The sequence below is a fragment of the Notolabrus celidotus genome, chromosome 3 (genome assembly GCF_009762535.1).
Source record: "Notolabrus celidotus isolate fNotCel1 chromosome 3, fNotCel1.pri, whole genome shotgun sequence".
Classification (NCBI taxonomy): Eukaryota; Metazoa; Chordata; class Actinopteri; order Labriformes; family Labridae; genus Notolabrus; species Notolabrus celidotus.
In genome coordinates, this window is record NC_048274.1 from 18,339,774 (window position 1) to 18,360,301 (window position 20,528).

General features: G+C 39.9%; 1 protein-coding gene across 1 annotated transcript in view; it reads right to left on the bottom strand.

Annotated features, from left to right (window-relative positions):
- Positions 1-147: 147 nt before the first annotated feature.
- LOC117810287 (solute carrier organic anion transporter family member 3A1-like) overlaps positions 148-20,528 on the bottom strand; it is a 47,288-nt gene continuing 26,907 nt past the window's right edge. Inside the window, 8 exon segments of the mRNA XM_034680045.1 lie at positions 148-6,922; positions 7,268-7,332; positions 9,638-9,810; positions 12,318-12,453; positions 13,978-14,176; positions 14,358-14,522; positions 14,627-14,896; positions 15,102-15,200. Of these exon segments, the coding sequence (XP_034535936.1) occupies positions 6,546-6,922; positions 7,268-7,332; positions 9,638-9,810; positions 12,318-12,453; positions 13,978-14,176; positions 14,358-14,522; positions 14,627-14,896; positions 15,102-15,200 (1,484 nt within the window). The 3' untranslated portion in view covers positions 148-6,545.

Genomic DNA, 20,528 nt, shown 5'->3' on the forward strand with positions numbered 1-20,528 from the left:
CAAAATTACAGCCATCATTTACAAAAAGTGACTATCCGTAAGAAAGAATGAACAGCAACAAAAACAAATGATGGACTTATTTACAGGATAACTGTCCCTTGATGTTAAAATGCCTGTTGAATGATAAACCTCAGGACTGTGTTGTTGTTTTTTTTTGCCTTTAAGTGTTGTATTTTGGCAGTAAACTCTTCATATGTCTCGACTTCTGTCACTAAAGATCTGCTATAAAAGTCAACCTGCTGTTACCACAAGGCAAGGTCATCAAAGAGAATAATGAAAAAAATAGGATGTAAAAAAAACATTTATGCTTCAAAGGTATTTTCTCATCACAAGGCAAAACAGTCCTGTCGCCGCAGGTGAATGCAAGGTCAAGCATCGGACAGACCTACTATATGTTGGCTTCTTCTTCGCGAGTGTTGAATGTTACAGTGCACAGGTTGATATGGCACAACGTCAGAAAGTCTCAGAGCTTAATATCCAGGCACAGGTGCAGGACTGCTATCAGTGAAGTTTTTCTACAGTCAACCTTTTCTACTGTGCAATGTCAGGCTGTAGCTTGACATTGGTGCCACTTAATTGAAGCAAAGTATTGATTTTATTTGGACCAAAGCAACACACAGTTATCAGCTCTGCCACTGATGGAAAGAGATTATTCTAAATTAGACAATACCTTCACTAGCAGAAAAGTCCTACATATTAACAGTTATTACATCCTAAATAATACTGCTTTTCTAGACCCATGTACAATATTTTATAGGCAATATGTTTTCGGGACACTTTTGTATGATATGGTGAAAGTAAGTTGAGGGATATCACAGAAAGGCTACATACAGCTGGAGGATCTGCTCTGAGCTCCAGCGTGCTGAGACAAAGATCTCTGCAGGACGTCACAGAACACTTCTATGGTGTCACTTTGGCACTTGTATGGCACTATTATATACAGAGGAGTGAGCACTATGACACACTGGACGGTACAGTTATCAAAGACAGCGCCACCTGTTGGCAGATGCCGAGGAGGAGATGGTGGCGAGCTGGTAATGTTAGTTAACGCTCTCCTCCCTGTTTTCAAGCTTTGTTTTGAATTGTTTGTACATCCCAGCACAACGTCCGGCTGTCCTGAATGTCCTGCTGGGAACAGTCCATTTTAATCAGTGCCCCGTGTTCTTCATTTTAAGAAAATTCAAGTCTCAATGAAATGCTAAGAATCTGTACTCAAACTCTGTTAGTTCACATCAAAACCAACCAGACAATAGTTCAGTCTGGTGTGGTTTAGCATGGCTCTGTGTTGAATTCAGGTCCATTCCAATATTCTCCAACAACAGCCCCTCTTCCCCACTCAGTATTATATTATCAGTATAATTTATGGTTTTCAAGAACCACCAATGTATTGTTTTGATCTTATACTATGAGGTCGATGAAGGGCTTTGCTAAATACATCATATATTCAGAGTAGGTCCAAATTAACTTCCACCATTTGCACAAAAAAAGTACTCAAAAACATAAGTGGCAGCATTAAACCAAACTGAATCATGGGACTTCTTAAAGGGTGCTAGGAGCTTTTCAGTAACTCAAACTAACATTGTAGAAAATATCCTCAAATGCTTTCTTTGCAAGAGATAAGATGGTCGATACCATCAACATGTCTGTGAATATGAAGCTAAAACAAGCAGCTGGTTAGCTTGTAAAAATCATACAAGGTTCATTTCTTAATACTAAGGCTGTCAGATGATTAACTTTCTTTACACTGCAGAGCCTTCACCAAAGTGTCAGCATGCGGTTGAAAACACAATAAGTTCATTTAGGACCTTGATCGATCAGCGATTAAGGCGTTAAACAGCTCTACTCAACATCTCATTTTTTTGCCTATATGCACAAGAACCTGCACTGGGTCGTACCAGCTATGCTTAAGCTCAAACGTAGCCTTGTTCAAATGTTATTTGTAATAAAGGCAGAATTCATACCTGTTTTACATTTTAAGGTTTGAACCAGCTGAGATTGTTCTAACTTAAGCAAAAGTCACATCTTAGATCTTACACCTAGCTCTGTGTTGGTGTAAAGTCCTCTGTTGTCATGACACATCGTTTTCATTGTTTAGCACTCAGGCATGAGAGCCAACACTGTAACAAATACCTCATTAACAAAAGAGTGTTTCAGTGACTGGCTACAGAAAGTGTAAAGGTAATTTTAAGCAACAGTATTTTGGCTGGTTTTGATGTTACGCTCTACCGGTTAAAATTTACCTTACATCTCCATGGTTGGTGCAAAGAAGTTAGTTTCAACATATAGTTTAGTGTGGATGATTAACCCTAAAATTAAGACAACCTAAACAGAGCGAGTGCAAGTTTTACTTCTATAGGGGTTTAACTACAGGACTATGTCTTGGTGAGTACAGTGACTCCCTGGAGCTGTCACTGCAGTTTTGACATTTTAATTTTGTTTTTGGATTAACAAACAAGAAAAAAATGTAAATAAGCCTCAGATGTGTCTGCAGTTAGTTTGAAAAGGACTGGGTGCGTTTATAGTCTTTTTGCAAAGCTAAGTTAACCAGCAATTAGCTATAGCTTCATATTTATTTTAAACACATGACACTGGTATCAATCTTTCCCTTAAACTCTTGGCAGGAGAGTTAATAGGCTTATTTTCTGAAATGTAGAACTAGTCCTTTACCCCCCAACATTGAAAACATCAAAAGGAATAACATGTTTTAGAGATGAAATCTATTAGCATGGTGAGTGGCCAGAAAAAGGGCCATATTTTTGATGCAAAACATATTAAATTCTTACAAAGTAAGGCAGGAAAAACAATATATTCTCTCTATAAAGTGGATATGTCAGAAATCTGAATCCCAAAGAATTCCTTGAAAATAAATAGTATTTGAAGAAAAGAAAAATCTGTGTTTAGACAACCACTGCAGTGTGAGTGATTATGAGTCAGCTCAGGTTTGTTAAAAATTGTCGACATCACAATGCAGTATGCATTATAAAGCTTTTCCATGGTCGTAAATTTCAGTTAAATCTGTATTTAACAATTACCATGGCCACTAAACCACATAGTCTGTGCAGCTTAATGACATCCTGAATATTTCTTTGTTCTTATTGCATGCATTGCCAGCATGCTTTTAAATGTACTAATTCTGGCTGGACACTGTGCGTCATGCTATGCTGTGTCTGCTGACAGCTAGCCCACCACCATCATCACGTCTCGCCGCCTCGTCTTGGCGTTTTTCTCAGATGCCTTCACACTCTCGGTCTGCTGTAACTGATTCTATGAGTGGAGGGCCCCTCCCCCACCCCACAGCTTTCACCTGCTTTGGCCTTACTACATACAAACATGTACCCTGGAGAGTCTTATTTGGAGTGTTCCCTGCTTGTTATTTATCATGATGCTACGTTTTCCATGCATTGCTGCTGCAGGGAGCGTTCCCAAGAGTAGAGTAACACCACCGAGTAATTTCTATCTCCATTATCCATCACCTTGAGTGTTTCTGGCAGAGTTTGGATGGTGGTGCGGTCAAATCAGTGGTTATAAGGGATAGTCATGTAACTGATGTGTCACAGGTTCAGTTACTGAGTCAGTCCTATGTTTGATCAACTAATTCGAGGTGGGCCACCTAACTCCAGTATCCTGACTCATTGTATTCATAAGTGATGCTATATTATCTCTTCAGGCATTTTCATGAATCAAACCTATCCCTCTCCACTCCTTTCATTCTCACACTCTGCACCCCCACCTCCCACCTCCCACCTCCCACCATATTCTCTGTATTTTCCTCTGTTCTTCTATCTGTGGGGCCCTAAGGGGGTTTGCCATGTCTGGGAGCTACAGTATATCAACTAATAAGCTTCCCCAAATTGAAGGCAGCAAGAAATTCAACATCAAATTGAGAATTATTGTTCTAATATACTCAATGAATTATTGTCAAATTGCATCCCATTGATGGTGGGTCCTTGCTCATAAAGAACATTTGTTTCTAGAAGTTACACTACTTTTTTTTTTATAAAACATCAAAGAGAAAAGGCTGAAAATCAACAAATTGGCATTAAAATAAAATTAAAATAAAAGTTTTGTGGCTCTGAAGCTAAAAAACAGTCTCAGAAAATCCTTCAGCATTCACAGCGAAACTCCACTCTGACATAGCAAAGGGACAAAATAAAACACACTGGCTCATCACTCCTCTACCTTCAATAAGTGACCCCTAAGGATATAAAGAAACTCACTTTATATTTTCTAAATCTGAACTATATATGCAACATCAAGTCAAACTTAAGACTTGTACCCACCAAAGGAGGCACATTAACCTCTTCTCCTAGTAGCGCAAAAGGATAAATAAAATCTGTTTCTGTTACAAAATGTCGTTGTAAACTTCATTTCTGGGTCATTTTATTAAGATATTGAACAGCAAACCTGTTAATATGATTAATTTTTTTTTTTAAATATAACACCAACTCCAAATAAAGTTAGGATGCTGTATGGAGTGCTAATAAATACAAATTTTGAATGTTCTACATTATTAAAACCACATTTATAATTGAAAATAGTGCAAAGACCACATATTAAATGTTAAAACTGAAAAACGTTATTACTCATCATGAATTTGGTGCTAGCATAGTTTCAAACTGTTTGCCCTGGGGCATGCTCACTGTTGTGTTGCATCAACTTTTCTTTTAACAACATTAAACATTAGGGAACTGGGGAGATTCTGGAGTTTTTAAAGTTAAATGTTGTCCGCCTGATAGAGGATTTAAGCTGTTCAACAGTTAGGGTCTCCTTAGATGATTTTCTTTATGTCATGACGTGCCAAATGTTTTCAATAGGTAGCAAGTTGGGACTACAGGTGGGCAAGTTCAGCACCTGGACTGTTCTAATACGGAGCCGTGCTGATGTAATACATGCAGTGTGGTTTGACATTGTCTTGCTGAGGTATGCAAGGTCTCCCCTGAAAAAGGCATTGTCTGGATGGCTGTATGTTGCTACAAAACCTGTATATATCATTCAGTATTAAAAGTGCCTTTCCAGATGTGTAAACCACCCACGTCATGGGCACCCCATATTAACAGGTATGCTGGTTTTTAACTGTGAACTGGTGATAATTTCTGGCATATCTGGATCATGTTTACGTATAATTTCTTCTTTGCATGGTTCAGTTTTAACCTGCATTTGTGGATGCAATGATAAACTGTGTTCACAAATTCTGGTTTATGGAAGTGACTTTGAGCCCATGCAGTGATTTCCACAACAGAGTTATGTCTGTTTATAACGCAGTGCTGCCTGAGAATCATGGCCATCCAGTATTGGTGTTTGGCCTTGTTCTTTTATACAGAGCTTTTTCCTGGATCTCTGAATCTTTCATGATATTAAACAACTTTCTCAGCATCTTTTGAAACATTTTGCTAGCATCAAATTTAAATTGAGCATATGTTTTTCATAAAACAAACAAAAAAAATGATGTGTTGTCTTTGCAGTTTGCAGTATTTTCAATTAAAAACAAGCTTTAAATTCTTTTCAAACCAAATTCTATTTTTATCAACATACAGTACCTCAACTTTTTGATGATAGGGTTGTACAACATATTAATGTCCCACTTCCTGTTAATAGAGTTAGGGTCATTTGGGTTTAGATTAATAAAGTTACGGGTTTAAATAATGTTGGTTTGTTATCTGTCAGAGGCGATGATAGTTGTGTTTTATTATTGTAAATTTTGTTTCTGTGATACTCACAGGGTTTAAAAGCCACTAAATAAAGACGCCAGGTTGTGGCTCTAATACGTTTCCATTCACTTTTTTCTGGGTTTATTTTTCTCAATCACTGGGATTTTTCCTGTTCTGGGTAACTGCCTCATTGGCCACGTAGTAGATAAACACTGTTTCTTTTTCCATATAAGTATAGTTAAACTTAAAAATCTGAGAGACGGAACACAGTAATAAATAAATCTGAGTGTTGCCTCAAGGTTACGCCAGTATGCTGTGTATGTTTGGAAACTGCTCCCCCCTTGAGTTCAAATATGTCTCATCTCACAGTGAACAGCTAACCTTTCTGTCTGATATCTGGACCTGAGAAGAGCTTCCTTCTGAAGGAAAATAACTGTCTAATGAAGCTGACGAATAACAAAAATGTCCAAATTCTACTCCTTAAAAAACTCTAGTCTCATTATAAATCTAAACCTGGTTTAAGTGCAGTTTCAAACTAAAGATTGTTCTCTGTGTGTAAGTGTCTGGTTCAGATTTTGCAGGGATATTTGTTGCATGTCACTCCTAATTTCTTTCCTCGTGTTTGCTGTCAGTCTCTATTCTGCTGTCAAAGAAAATTTTGTATATGAGATTATGATTTTGTTTGACAAAAAAGGACGAGATCATCCGTATTTTGGTGAAAAAATAAAAAGTGCAATGTTGATACAGAAGCATTTCGGCATCATTTGTTTTGATTTGTTTGATGTTTTAGATTTGAAGAAAATAAGATCCTCACCAGGAACATTCTTCTAAACTGATACCAGAGAAACACAAGATCAGTCTCACGTTAACAGCCTCTGCTCCAGTCTGCAGTCTCCACTATAAAACAGACTCCATGTTGTCACACATCTCGTGGTCCTCCAGGTTGTAAATGAACTTTGTCCTGTTGGCTGGGTTCTGGGTGATCTCTTTGCCCAAATTGTCCAGAGTCACATTGGAGGCAAAGAGTTCGGTAGGTGTGAGGTAACCCTCGTTGTTCTTGATGTACTTCTTGTAGTTCTTCCTCAAACACTGCCACGTGGTGGCGTACAGGAGAAAGGCAGATGACTTGAGGACGATGGCAATGCTGACGTACAGGTGCCTATAGGCCACGTTGTCGTACAGCATGCAGGCACCCTTCTCTCCGCAGACTGTGCTCCAGAACAGACAGGTGGAGTCGATGCCCATGCCAAAGATCAGAGGAGGGGGGATGAAGCCTGGAGGGGAGTTGGGGTGGGGTGAGGGTGAGGGTAGACAGACAGCAGGTCAGAAGGTCAAAAAGCACTCCAGTTTGTTTTCAGGAATCCTTTATATCTGCACAGACGGACCGATGAAGTTCATTTCACCCAGGGGAAAATTTGCTCTGACATTTAAATCAAAGAGCTACAAAGTATAGAGCCACAGTGGACATGTCATGAACACGATGGATAGGACAAACACAGCAGACCGAGACCAACCACAGAAAGTAAAATACAAAGTAGAGACTAACAAAAGAAAGGGGGTTTATATTGGTTTAAATGTGAACAGTAAATAAATTAACAACAATGTGTTACATTTCTTACCTATCAATCTCAGGAGTAGAAAGAGAACACCAAGAGCATACGATTTCAGCTCTGGACTCACAGTTCTGAAAACAAAGACAGAATGAGCATAATGTACAATATAAGTGTAGCCAAGTGCAGGTAAGAGAAGTCACACCAAGTCCCCACAACAGTTCACCATGTGATCAAAAGAACGATCATAATCTAAACCTGTCTCTTGTCTGTAACATATTACAAATATCAAACTATATGAGACCTTTTTTGACTTCACTATCAGCAAAAGGTTTTATGGGTGTAATGATACCATCTCACATAACATTGTTTTTCCTGTTAATGCACTGAAGTTTACACCGTATATTACATTATCAAAGGAAACTGCATGAGGTTCATCCAGATCCCCCAGAGATCCAACCTTCAATGACAGTCTGATGTAAACTCACCTTTCAGCCAAAGGACAAGCTACATGTGTTCTTACAGCACCCAATTGTACCCTTTTAAGAGGGGCCATTGTCAACAACATGACATTTTAGTCGGAGCGAAAGGTCTTACCCGCCCAGTAACACAACAGCTTTCTGGACTTTTTATGAACTGTAAGACTACATATATTATTTATGCACTTTCTTTTTCTTTAGTGATGCTTTTTATGAGGGACGCACTAAATGACACCTATAGGATCACTGATCATGATGCCAGAGCTAGTAGCAGCGAGTATGCTAAGGTGAAACCAAGCGGCAACCTCCAGTCTCAAAATATGAAGCCCATGCAGATGTGTTAAAAACTGCAGTTCATCGACTATCCACTTGAGGCTGGCTGCAGAAACATCAGAAACCACATACACACCAATTTAAAAAAGACGATCTTTACAACAAGAATAAACATATTTACAGCCTGCTTCAAAAGACAGATAAGGTCTGAGTGGCTAATTTCTCTATCAGCACACACTGTGCAGGGGGTGAATTTTTTTATCACTTGGTATTTTTTAAGATATTAACCTTACGAGTTTTGGCTATTTAAGGACAAGGCTGACTTGATTGACAGACAGGCACCCTGTAGCTGTTAGCAAAAAAGGCTAAAGGCCCGCCTCTTTACCTCACACTAGCTTGGACGAAGTTTGGTTATGTTCAGCATTTCCAATATTGCACCTGCTGACAATTGGCTTCAAAACAGCGCTCGGGAACAGATTGGTGACGTCACAGTTACTACGTCCATTTATTATAGTCTATGGGCGAAACATTATCTTGATACTCACTATCCTAACTCTGTCTCAGCTATCGCTATCGGTATAAATCATGTACCTTTTACATGTAGAAGAGGGAGACAGACAGAACACACGTAATGAATGAAAAAGGTTACATGGTCTCTCCTTCTACAGATTTGTCTTATAATTTTTTGTATTTGTGATGATATTTGTTTTAGATGTTTGCACTGAGCTTTGGTGTTGATTGATCAGCAATGAGGGCCTCACAAGCTGACTGCTATCTGACTAACTGTCAATCTGCGTTAACCGATGTGACTCTCTTTCACTGTAATGAAGGCCGTATGTGAACAAAACATGTTGGCTTGAATGTATCCTCTCTTTTATGAATTAGCCTTACAGTAAAGCTTTTTACCTTATGCAGTTTCCAAACTTTTCTCATACTTGTCTTATTTTAAAAGCATTAAACAGGATTGCCCCGCTCTATTAAATCAATTCTTCCATAAAAAACACAACAGTAGGAAATATACCAGAGCACAGACTCGAGGAGACGGTAATATCCCTAGGTGTAAAACTAAATGTAATCAAGTACTGTTGTCTGTTAGATGCACCTGGAACAAATTAGCCGCACATATCAGTGAGTGTATGAACTACTTCATCTCTAAAAACATGCAAACATTGGTTAAAATCAAACCAGTGAGGTACTCTTGCATAATATTTTTACCCTCATGCCTGTTTCCAGAGGCTTTAAGCTCCTCTTGCATTTGAACCAGCTTATTGTGAGTGGATCTGTTGTTTGTAATGTACCAAATGTGTGAAGATTAGAATCAGTTTGTTTCATGAACAGCTAAATTAATCTTTACAGGAGCTTTTAAACTCTTCTGGTTAGGCTTTCCTCTGCCTGCTTCAAAGCAATTTAGCTATGCCCTTTGAGAGACAGAGGTCAGGTTAGATAATATGGACAATATCTTTCCATTGTTAAAGGATGTATTCTTCTGAAATATAGCTGCACTGTATGTGAAAAGCTGAAAATACACAAATAATTTTGTAACAGATCTGAATCATTTATCTTTCTTTAATATCTTCCCTACTAAATTTCATAAACACTGTATGCAACATACAGATGTGTGTCACACTTTAAAATGCTGACAGCTCTCTCTAGTGGACAGTCTGTGTATTGCAATTGGGCTCCTCACCTGATGAGGATGATGACAGAGGGAGTCTGGGCCATGGCTCCGATCATGCTGCACACACAGATCACACAGAGGAAGGTGAGGAAGGCCTGCTGACAGCCTGGACTCGGACACTTCCCCGGTAAAGCCACGGCATCTTCAGTGGTGCTGGATATACACGTGCAGCTGGTCAGGTTCTGACGAAGAGACAAGAAACCAGAGAAAATGCTGTGATGAATAGACAGATCTGAGACAGCCCTGCTGCACGTTATGCATGTTTCATCAATGTTTCTTGTCCCTGTTGTTTAGTTTGAGCTCCCAGTGTTGCAGTTCAGATGCCAAACCTTGACTTCAGGTCGAGTCTCAAGTACCGAGTGTTCATGTCTGAGTCAAGTCTGAATTACCAGACAAGAGTCCAAGTTGAGTCCCCATTATCAATCAATCAATCAATCAATCAATCTTTATTTGTGTAGCGCCAAATTACAACAAACGTTATCTCAAGGCGCTTTTACAAACAAAGCAGGTCTAGACCACTCTATGTTAAATTATTAACAGAGACCCAACACCAAGACAGGATAAGACTCAGCCTTATTTCATCTTAATCCACCATGAGCATTGCACTTCGCAGTTTTTAGCTAGTTACAGCAGCGAGGAAAAACTTAATTTTAACAGAAACCACGAACAGAACCAGACTCATGTAACTAATCATCTGCCTTGACCAAGTTTGGGTTGGAAAGAGGGATAGAGAAAAATAAGAGAGAGAGAGAGAGAGAGAGAGAGAGAGAGAGAGAGAGAGAGAGAGAGAGAGAGAGAGAGAGAGAGAGAGAGCGATGATGGTGATGAGATAAATAGTAGTAGTAGTAGTAGTAGCTTTGCAGCTGGAGTCCAGCACATCCGTATCAGTCTAGAATGTCCACTCATTACCTAAGGTTTAGGAATTACCTCTAGCTTTAGATTCTGACTGATCCTGTCGGCCTGTCTGGAGACATGACTGGGTCATGTGTAAATGTGCACTGTGGCTCTCTTAAAGGTGAGACGCAATCATCGATTATACTGCAATAGATCACTGCAAGCGCCTTATACACAAAAATACCTGCATCCTACACGCTACGGTCAGAACTTTAACCAAGCTAACAACTTGAAACATCACTGTTAGCTAGCAACTTGCTGACAGTATAAGTAACTTTAGTATCTCACCTACATATCTGGGGTGCATCCAGGAAAAATGTTTGAGTTTGTCAATGTCTTCTCCTTAAAGGTTCTTTAATAAAGAAAACATGTTGCACTACTCCTGCTTGCATTTACTATAACATCTTTGAAAGTAGAATGTATAATTCATGACACCTCTTTGAGCACCCTTTCACACTGGCACTTGTCTTATTTCTAATAAAAAATAATCTCATCAGGCTGAACACATGCCACATTCCCCTGACAAATCCTGACAAATGTTTTATTTTGAAGGAATAGAAAAAATGTGCCAATGAGGTAAGAAGAAATTGACATGAGTTTCTGTTGAATTAGGACATTTTTTCTGATCTCAAGAAACTTCACTCTCAGTTCAGTCAGTCAGCTCACGTTGTATCGATCAAAACTTGAATTCAGCAGGAGAACATAGATTGTGTTGCCATCTAGGCTCCGAAACTCATCACTTCTTGAAGATTCATTTTACATGCAGAAAATAAGGGGTGATTAAATAATATCTTAAAGCCTGCAGGTGGATGCTGGGGTGGTTGGGGCGAAAGTTTGAGCACAGCACTGGTGCAGGGCAGCAGTAGCATTGGCAAAGCAGGGGCAGAGAGGCTTTCAGCTTAAACAGACCACCTGATTGGAGGATACTTTGTCAGGTGATTGTGAGAATATCGAGTTGCTTGCCTGAATTAGTGTAGCGACATTTCACGAAATTTAATGAGTACATTTTGTTTGTCTCAATGGCAGATTTTTCTACACATTACAAATAATTCAGGTCTTATTTTTTGCTTGTAATATCTTGAAATAAGACATTTATTTAGACTTGTCAGTTTATTTAGTCTAATGAATGATTTTGTAATAGAAATACAACAGAAGCACATGTTTAGTTTTGAGTTTTAGCAGACTGCTGCAGTACAAGAGGCTATGAATGTGCATGCAGGTGAACAGAACAGCCTTTGCTTGAAAATGAGTAAATCATAAGGACCTTGTCCTCAAAATAAACAAACAAACATTAGTACAAATGGAGTCAACACTTAAGTCCAAGTTGTCAGAGTCCAAGTCCAAGTCGAGTCCCAAGTTCTGAATGTTACAACAACAGTTCCATCTTGTTTCAGTCAGAGTCAGAGTTCAGACAGTGCTACTCAGGTAAAAGTACATATACCTTTGTAAAAAGACTCTGGAAAAGTAAAGGTTTAGAGTCAACTTTTTAACTTCAGACAGGCTGACATGTTCAGAAATATTTTCGCACTTTCCAAGTTTACAAGGTAGACCTCTGAAGAACATCTCCTCTTGCTTTTTAAGTGCAAAGGTAACTCCACCACACATCATTATTTAGAATGAATAAAACTTCAATCATTCCGACTCCAAATTAAAAAGCACAGTTTAATACACACAGTAAGTCTGTATGTCTGAAATGTTCAGATTAAGTTCAGATATTTGTCTTACTATGTAAAACCTGAAATTTAAGTAAAAAAAAAAAGTGTTTGCATCCATCAGAGTTGAAGGGTTCACTCACTGGTTTGGTGCAGCCAGCAAAGCAGGCTGAGAGGTAGGTGACTCCATTAGATCCACAGACAGGACTCACTGACGCTGTGTAGCAGTTACAGTTATTGATGCACGCTGACTCAGGCCGCTGCCAAGACTGCAATGTCCTGCAGGGGAGGTCAAAAGTCATGTTAGTGTCAGATGTTCATATTAAATGAAAGCAAAATGAAACTAGGTGAGTTTTTTTGTGTGGCTTTTTTTGCAGAGTGTTGACCTTCCATGATTAATTCATCTTTAAAAGTAAATTTGTTTTTTATTTTCATATTTATTGGCTGAATATTCGTCTATGCAGAAACAAATTTGTCTGACAACTGTCAAAATCACAACACTGTAGTAACTGTTGAAGGCATTTAAATTATTTTGTAGTATTTGTTCATTTGCACCTTTTCTATTTCTTAAATCGGCATCGGGGTCATGCATAGTTTGCACAGTGACAGGTGCAGAAAGGTGCAGATGTTTTTTTTAGCAGGACAGGGAAAATAGGGGAGGAAGCCACTGATCTTTGGTTGTAAGTAAACACCAAATAACTATGTCCTCATCTTGACATTGACCTGATCTACATCCCACAGGCCTCAGTCAGTTCGATTCTAGTTTCTTTTTAACTAGTCGGTCATAAAAAAATTCCCTCTACAATTACAAAATGCTCAGTATCTTCATCACAGAACTATCAGTTGTTTCTAACTCATGTGATTCAGTGCAAAATAATCTTTTAAAGAAGTAAAATCTGCTGATAAGAACGTCATATCAAAAACAGAAAGCACTGTTCCCGTACAGTCATAGTGAGAAGCTCCTTTAATCGGCAACAAACCCTCACAACTTGATCACTTTGTCTCAGTTAAGTTAGTGTTTGGCATGTCTGAAGATTCCAACACAGACCTGAGCACTGCAAAAATACTAGGGACAGGCAGTTATTCAAACAGTCCCCTCCTTTGGCCAAACGCAGACATAATCAGAGACTAATGACTGAAATAGCTGTTCTGCTACAAAGATGTATGTATGGATGTGAAGATAAGCTCATTCTACCTGATAAAGTTTGCACTTGACCTCAGTTTTGATCAATAAAGAGTTGCAGAAGTCTCTGCATTTTTCTTTAGTTCTGAATCTAACAGCGCATTACCAATTTCACCGGCACCCTGCACTTACACTTAGTTCTTCTTTTGTTATTTATAGCTCTCAGGTGCACTAAAGCCACTGTCTCATAGCTGTACAACATTACTGCTAGGCACCATAAGAACAATTCAAAATATATATTCTTCAGATAAGACAATACTCCTATTTGATTTCTTCTTGTTAAAATAATATTAGAAAATGACTGTCCATCCCTCATAATTCACAAATTTTTATGTTACCACAACTCATAGAAATGCTAAAGCCACAGAGCTTCATGTTCTTTATTTTGAAACAAAGATATATAGCAAAAAATGCTAGTCTCCTTTTCAGCCACATGCATGCATTTTGATGACATGAAGGGATTGAGGATGTTTTAGTTGAAATGTATACATGTGCAACACTTTTATTTGAAATAGCCATGTTTGTTTGATATTTGAAAAAAACTACAACAAAGAGCTGACAAACACTTGGGCGGACACCCTCGTAAAGACTCCTCACTCAGATCAGGTTTCCCTGCTTACTCATTGCTGTAGGCGACCGTCACCCCGGCCACAGGCCCGGTGTCACAGCCCAGGAAGAGAAAGGAGACGTAGCAGGCGGTGGACACCAGGTTAACCAGCATCGCCATACGGACAGCGCCAAGGGCTGACAGGTTCAGCTTCTTCACCAGCAGACCCCCGAGGAAGATCCCCAGACAGGCACAGGGGATCGCTGTCATACCTGAACAGGAAAACACATGTGTTCCAAAAACTATCTCAGGCATCTTCATCAGCAGAGGTTGATATTACACCCTTTGATATTTGTCACCCTTCACCTCCTCCTTGATGGCTTGTTGGTTAAATATCTTGATTTTAAAACAAAAAGAGCTTCAACTTTTAAGACAAGGTCATGACCTGCCTACCTAGCAGCTGATTGGCTGAAGAGGTGGTAAGGTTGAACTGCTGTTCCAGGTATTTTCCCAGGAAGGCAGCAAAGCCAGCAACCACAGCGATCTCCATGCAGGCTGCCAGCGTGATGCAGCTGAACACCGGGTTAGAGAGGAGGTGCCTGGTTACCCTCGGGATTACTGAGTCATCGGAAGAGAAAATGAAGACAGAAACATGGTGATAAGTGGAAGAACAGGCAGAGAGACCAATAGAAGAGTATCTCTGATTATATTTTCCTCCTTACCTCTCAGATGCTCACAAACTGAGAGTCCGCTGTTTATGTCAAAGCCATAAAAAGCCCCGTTGGGTTTTGAGCCCTGGTACTCCATGGATAGGGAAGAAGGTAGCATGGCCTGCTCACTCTCCCCTCCTCCATCCATGTCCTGCTCATCCAGGGCCTGGGGGAACCCAAACATGAAGAGGGCCGACAGAAAGAGTAAGGCACCGCAGAGGAGGAAGCCGCCCCACCACGCCCCGATCCAGCGAGGGTCATCCGGGGTGATGTCCAGCTTACCTGGACAGAAGATAAAAGTTGTACCACAGAGGGGTCAGAGATCAATGAGAACAAGCCAGACTCCAGAAGAACTCAAATCTGTCTGTAGATTAGTTTCTAAAATCTATATGGTGGCATAATATTCTTAATTTTCCCAGTACCGTCATTAAAACTAAAAGTACAGAAACACTAAGAACAAAACTCAAGCAACACAAAAAATACTTACTGGTGTCGATGAAGACGGCATCAACATAGACTTTGGTACAAACAGAACCTAAGATGAAGCCACAGGCCGGCCCAAACACTAATGTTGAAAATAAAATACCTGCAAGACAAAAGAGAGGGAGAAAAGCAAATAAATGTAAATAAATCAGCACATTTCTTCCCAGCATTTTAATTTAGTTTGCTTAAGCTTTACATAATGTGACAGAGATGAAAACTGTTATTTAAGTTATATCTATCTGATCGAGTTCAAGTGTTTTCTGGTTGATTTTAATGATTTTTGAAGTCCTCACAGTGAAACTGAGCCAGACAGCAACAACAAAGAAGCTTTTATCAGGCTTTCCATCACTGATACCTGTAGTGTAATTCAACTCATTTTCCAGCAGAGGGCAGCATTGTGTCAAGTCTGTGAGATGTCCAAAGCCTCTTTATGAAATAAATGGTCAAATGGAGCTTCCGACCTCTTTCTGTTGTTAAATCCACTGCAGGACCGAGTATTGCATGAGTATTGAATTCATGCCAGAGGACTTTAAATTTGATCAGATATCCCCTCCTGACAGATTTATCGACTGTCACTGTAATATGCAGCTCATAGGTTGCACAGCGTCATTGATCTTAGACTGAATTATCCCAGAGGATCATAAATAATCAGGCAGGAAATGGGCTCTTATTGTAAGCAGCCGAGAACCACTGATGCAGCAGCTCCGGCTGATTTTCTCTCTCACTGCTCTGTTTCGGTCCAGAGGCTAAGTGCAGGACAGTGTGTGTGTGTGTGTGTGTGTGTGTGTGTGTGTGTGTGTGTGTGTGCGTGTGCGTGCGTGCGTGCGTGCGTGCGTGCGTGCGTGCGTGCGTGCGTGTGTGTTTGTGTGTATGTTGGTGGTAAGTGGAACAATGGGAGTGACCTCCAGTAGCCTGGCTGCTAATAACAGAGCCCAGAGCAGAGGAGTGCAGCATGAAGAGTGCCGGTCAATGCTTCTGTCAGAGATAAAATGATCTGCGCTGTTGGTGATAAATCTGACAGGGAACACTGCCCTTTGATTTTTACAGCTCTGTCAATATTCTTCTAGAGATAAATATCCTAAATCTCAGTCAGAATAAAATAAAAGGTTAAATGTACCCTAACCCTTTGGCTAAAGCTGCAACAAGTTATCTCGTCGTGGTTGTTGATAAATTAAAAAGCAGTGTGGTCAGTAAACGACAGAGGTGCAAAATGTCAAGCAGTGTTTCTGAAAGCAAAAGATAAAAACCTTAAAGTCTTATTTGGTCCACAGCCCAAAGAGATTCAGTTTACTGGAGAAGGCAACCAGAAATATTCACATTTAGGAGGCTTTTTTTCTGATAATAACTCAAACCATTAAATGGTTTTCAAATAGGATGGAGCCACATTATAGAAGAAAAAACAAGATTTCTATAACAAAGTCTTAAATCTACAAGAATATAGCTGTAATCTTAAAAGAACATATCACATGATTAACGTCGAAAATAAAATAGGTAAAGTACAGTAGATATTTTTTTATGATGTTATATTTTGGTATAGGTTTCATGGATAACTCAATTATCTTTAAGCTCATTAGCACCACATCATCTTAAGAAACCCTTTGAGTTATTGTACAGTACACTGAATCTATTCTGAAGGTAGCCTGTGCTAGCTTCTGTGACTGCTGTTTGTCCTCAGCTGTTCAAATAAACTCCACAAGAAGATTCACATTCCTCATTTTGAGGCAGGGAGCTGGCTGCTCTTCTAATATCACCTTAATGTTATTTTATATACAGACCAATTGTAGCCTTTTATTATGACTGCTTTCTCGGGATATTCAAACTCTGCTCTTGTAATATTCAGCTCTATTCTCATAATTTAATGAATTCACCCTTGTACATTTATGACTTTAATCTTGTAAATATTTTAGGGTTGTTTTTTTGGGGGGAAAAGACAATGTGGGGAGTTGAGAGTACGGTAAGACATGCAGCAAAGGGTTATAGATGGGAGTCAAACCAATGACTGCTACAACAAAGACTTTAGCCTCTGTATAAAGAGCATGTGCTTAAACCACAAGGCCAAACAGTTTCCCAGATTTTTGTCTTTGTTTTTCTTGTAGCTTTATTATTTTAAAATGATTCTCATTATATCATAACTTAGTTCTACAAACAAACAATATTCACATTTTATAGACTTCTTTCTATAGTGGTATTAGGGCGACATTATAGACGTAACAGAAATGTAGGTACAGAAAACAAAGCCGTAAATCATGACCAGGGACATGAATACCCAAGAGCCACATCTGTAATGCTTCTGACAGGTTTAGGACCTTTCAGAGTCAGTCCTCTTCTTAATTTAAGGTAGGGGTGTTTGAGAACTAAAACACCTTGCAGAAGCTTTTTGTTAAAGGCTAAAGTCAGTTACATGACAAAATGAATCAGGAGTAAAGTTTCCTGTGTTCAACAGCTTAGCATGTTTGAAAGCTATCAATAATTATATAGCGCTTTTCCAGTCTTTCTGACCACTCAAAGCACTTTACACTACATGGCACATTCACCCATTCACACACCACTAAACATTGATGGAAGCAATTTGGGGTTCAGTGTCTTGCTCAAAGACACTTCGGCATGTGACTGCCAGAGCTGGGATCGAACCGCCAACCTTCTGGTCGATACACGATCAACTCTAACCACTGAGCCACAGCCATCCCACAGATGTTCACTGATTGGTGTGGTTCAGCACATGGTGACAAGAGCCACTCTTACCAAGTGATTACTGACAGGTGGATTACTGTAGGGTCTCTCTAAATAATATGAGAAGGGAGGAAGGAAGGAAGGAAGGAAGGAAGGAAGGAAGGAAGGAAGGAAGGAAGGAAGGAAGGAAGGAAGGAAGGAAGGAAGGAAGGTAGGTAGGTAGCTGGGTAGGTAGGTAGCTAGGTAGGTAGGTAGCTAGGTAGGTAGGTAGCTAGGTAGGTAGGTAGCTAGGTAGGTAGCTAGGTAGGTCTAAAGGCTTTTAGGAGTGGGGTCAAAAGATAATTCTCACAGTTAACAAGCAGATACAGATAAAAATTAGCAGAAGAAAAATTGTGTAATATACTGCCATGTCATTCCCATGAAACGAGCCTGCTCTAAAGCTAAGCTAAACTGTAAAGACAGACTGACGCTCTCGAACAGACAGTCCTCTCTCCCTCTCTCCCTCTCTCCCTCCCTCCCTCTCTCACTCTCTCTCTCTATGGGTCTGACTCTCTCTCTCTCTCTCTCTCTCTCTCTCTCTCTCTCTCTCTCTCTCTCTCTCTCTCTCTATCCCTCTCTCTCTGTCTGTCTGTCTGACTCTCTCTGTCGGCTTGAAGCTTTTTGTTCATTCCAGCAGAGTCACTGATGCCTGGGAAGCTGAAGTCAGGTGACAGAGCAGATCTGGGGTTACAGCTGGGCTGAGCCAACAGCAAACCAATGAACAAACTCGCATCTCCTGCTCTGCCATCCACTACGATCAAATCACAGACAAACACAGGACAACACAACTAATCCATAATGTATGTGATGCAGGGAGGCTCACACACAAACACGCACGCACGCACGCACGCACGCACGCACGCACGCACGCACGCACGCACGCACGCACGCACGCACGCACGCACACGCACACACACACACACACACACACACACACACACACACACACAGTGAAATATTGAGTCCCGGGCAGTTTTTGCATCAACAAACCAAAGCTCTATCTCTAAACTTCTCTGTGTCAGCGCTGCTGTGGAAGAAGGTGAGAGCCTGAGGTGGCCTTTCAAGCGACTCAGCAGATGACAACAGCAGCACAGAGCAGGATAGCGGAGCTTTGTTATGCTGGGAGGAAAGACAGAGAAATGATAATCCTTCAGAACAGCTGCTGGACGGACATCAGGAGAAACATTCAGCACTGACGCCAGTCTGTTCAGTACTTCTGAGGCCACTTCCTCTGACACAGGGCTGAGGGATCACTGATGTAGAATGACTGTGTGTGTGGATCTTTCTATAGTTATTACTATAGTCAAGTCAGTTACACTTTACGGCAGCGCCAAACTACAAGAAGAGTGATTTCAGGGCATTTCTTCATGTAGAGCAGGTCCACCAACAGTGCTCTGACATGTTTTTGACTATCATATCTGACTGAAAGTCAAAATGTTTTTCCACAGAAAGATTTCATTCTGTTTTCAAAATAATGTAAAATCACTATTTTTTATATTTCTAAGTTAAAGCTCCTTTGAGGACTTTTATTTATAACTGACTAAAATGATACTGATGCCTCTATATGACCAGAGCAAACAAGACCATCAGCCACAAGATAAGTAATTACTTAAGAGCTGAGCTTGGCATGCGTCCGTTCATTCATTCATCGTTAATTATCAGTGTTACTTTTTTTCAAACCAGTGATTAACACTCTCAGTTCAAAGACAGCAGGATGAGAGTTTTCCTCTGAAAATACTTCTTACAAATATAAAGAATATGATTATTAAGGACAGAGGTACAGCTTTGTCCATACGGGGCAGCAAACGCAACACAAAGTTCCTCACAGGAGCTTTAATACACTGTATTTACATTATAAACCTGTAAAGACTGCTTCATAGAACGTATCCTCTCAACAAAAATAAATGCCTCAAGTTGCTGTCATAGTTTATGGCTTATGATCTCATGTTCATTTTTAGATTTAATATCTAGTGTTTTTAACACTTCTATTACATCAGCAGCTCTGAACAATGTGACTGGCATAATAAGATTTGGGCAATCGGTCACAACAGCAATACATTGGGTCAGTTTGTGGTGATGTGCATAAATTAATGATAAGGTAACGCTTGTGTAGTCCACACAACTTATTTATGTAGCTGACTCCCAGATGCTTGAAAAAATCCTTCAAAATGTTAATGCGCTGTCTGTTATTTAGAAGGTTGTTATAGGGATGCTTTGGGTTTTTTGAAGTGGGGTTGTATGAGGTACTTGTCAATAGTAAGTGTATTACCCACAGGGGATGCCAGCCATTAAAGTCCCTTCATTTTGAACAGCTGGTCAGTGCTCTGCAGGCGGGGGAACACATATGTAGCGCTGCAAATAATGCTGAAACACATAGACTCTCTGACAGCAAACTAAAGCACTAAATATTGGAAACACTTACACTGACATTTGTGTTTTCATTATTGGGTCAGACTTTATCAAAATTAGCTAAATGACGTGGTATAGTTGTCCCTGTCTGCAGAGGTGAATAGCTTGCGTCTGTGCTGGTTGTCTGGCCAGTCTCTCAGCAAAGGGGCCGTGATGACTTGTGTCCCCTGTGGTTAATATGCCAATCACTGACAAGTACCTCATTCAACCTCACTTCAAAAAATAAAATAAAATAAAATATAAAATAATAAGAATAATTTGGCAATCAGTCTTTTTATATGTTTATAGCAGATATGATGTAGTGATGGCTTTA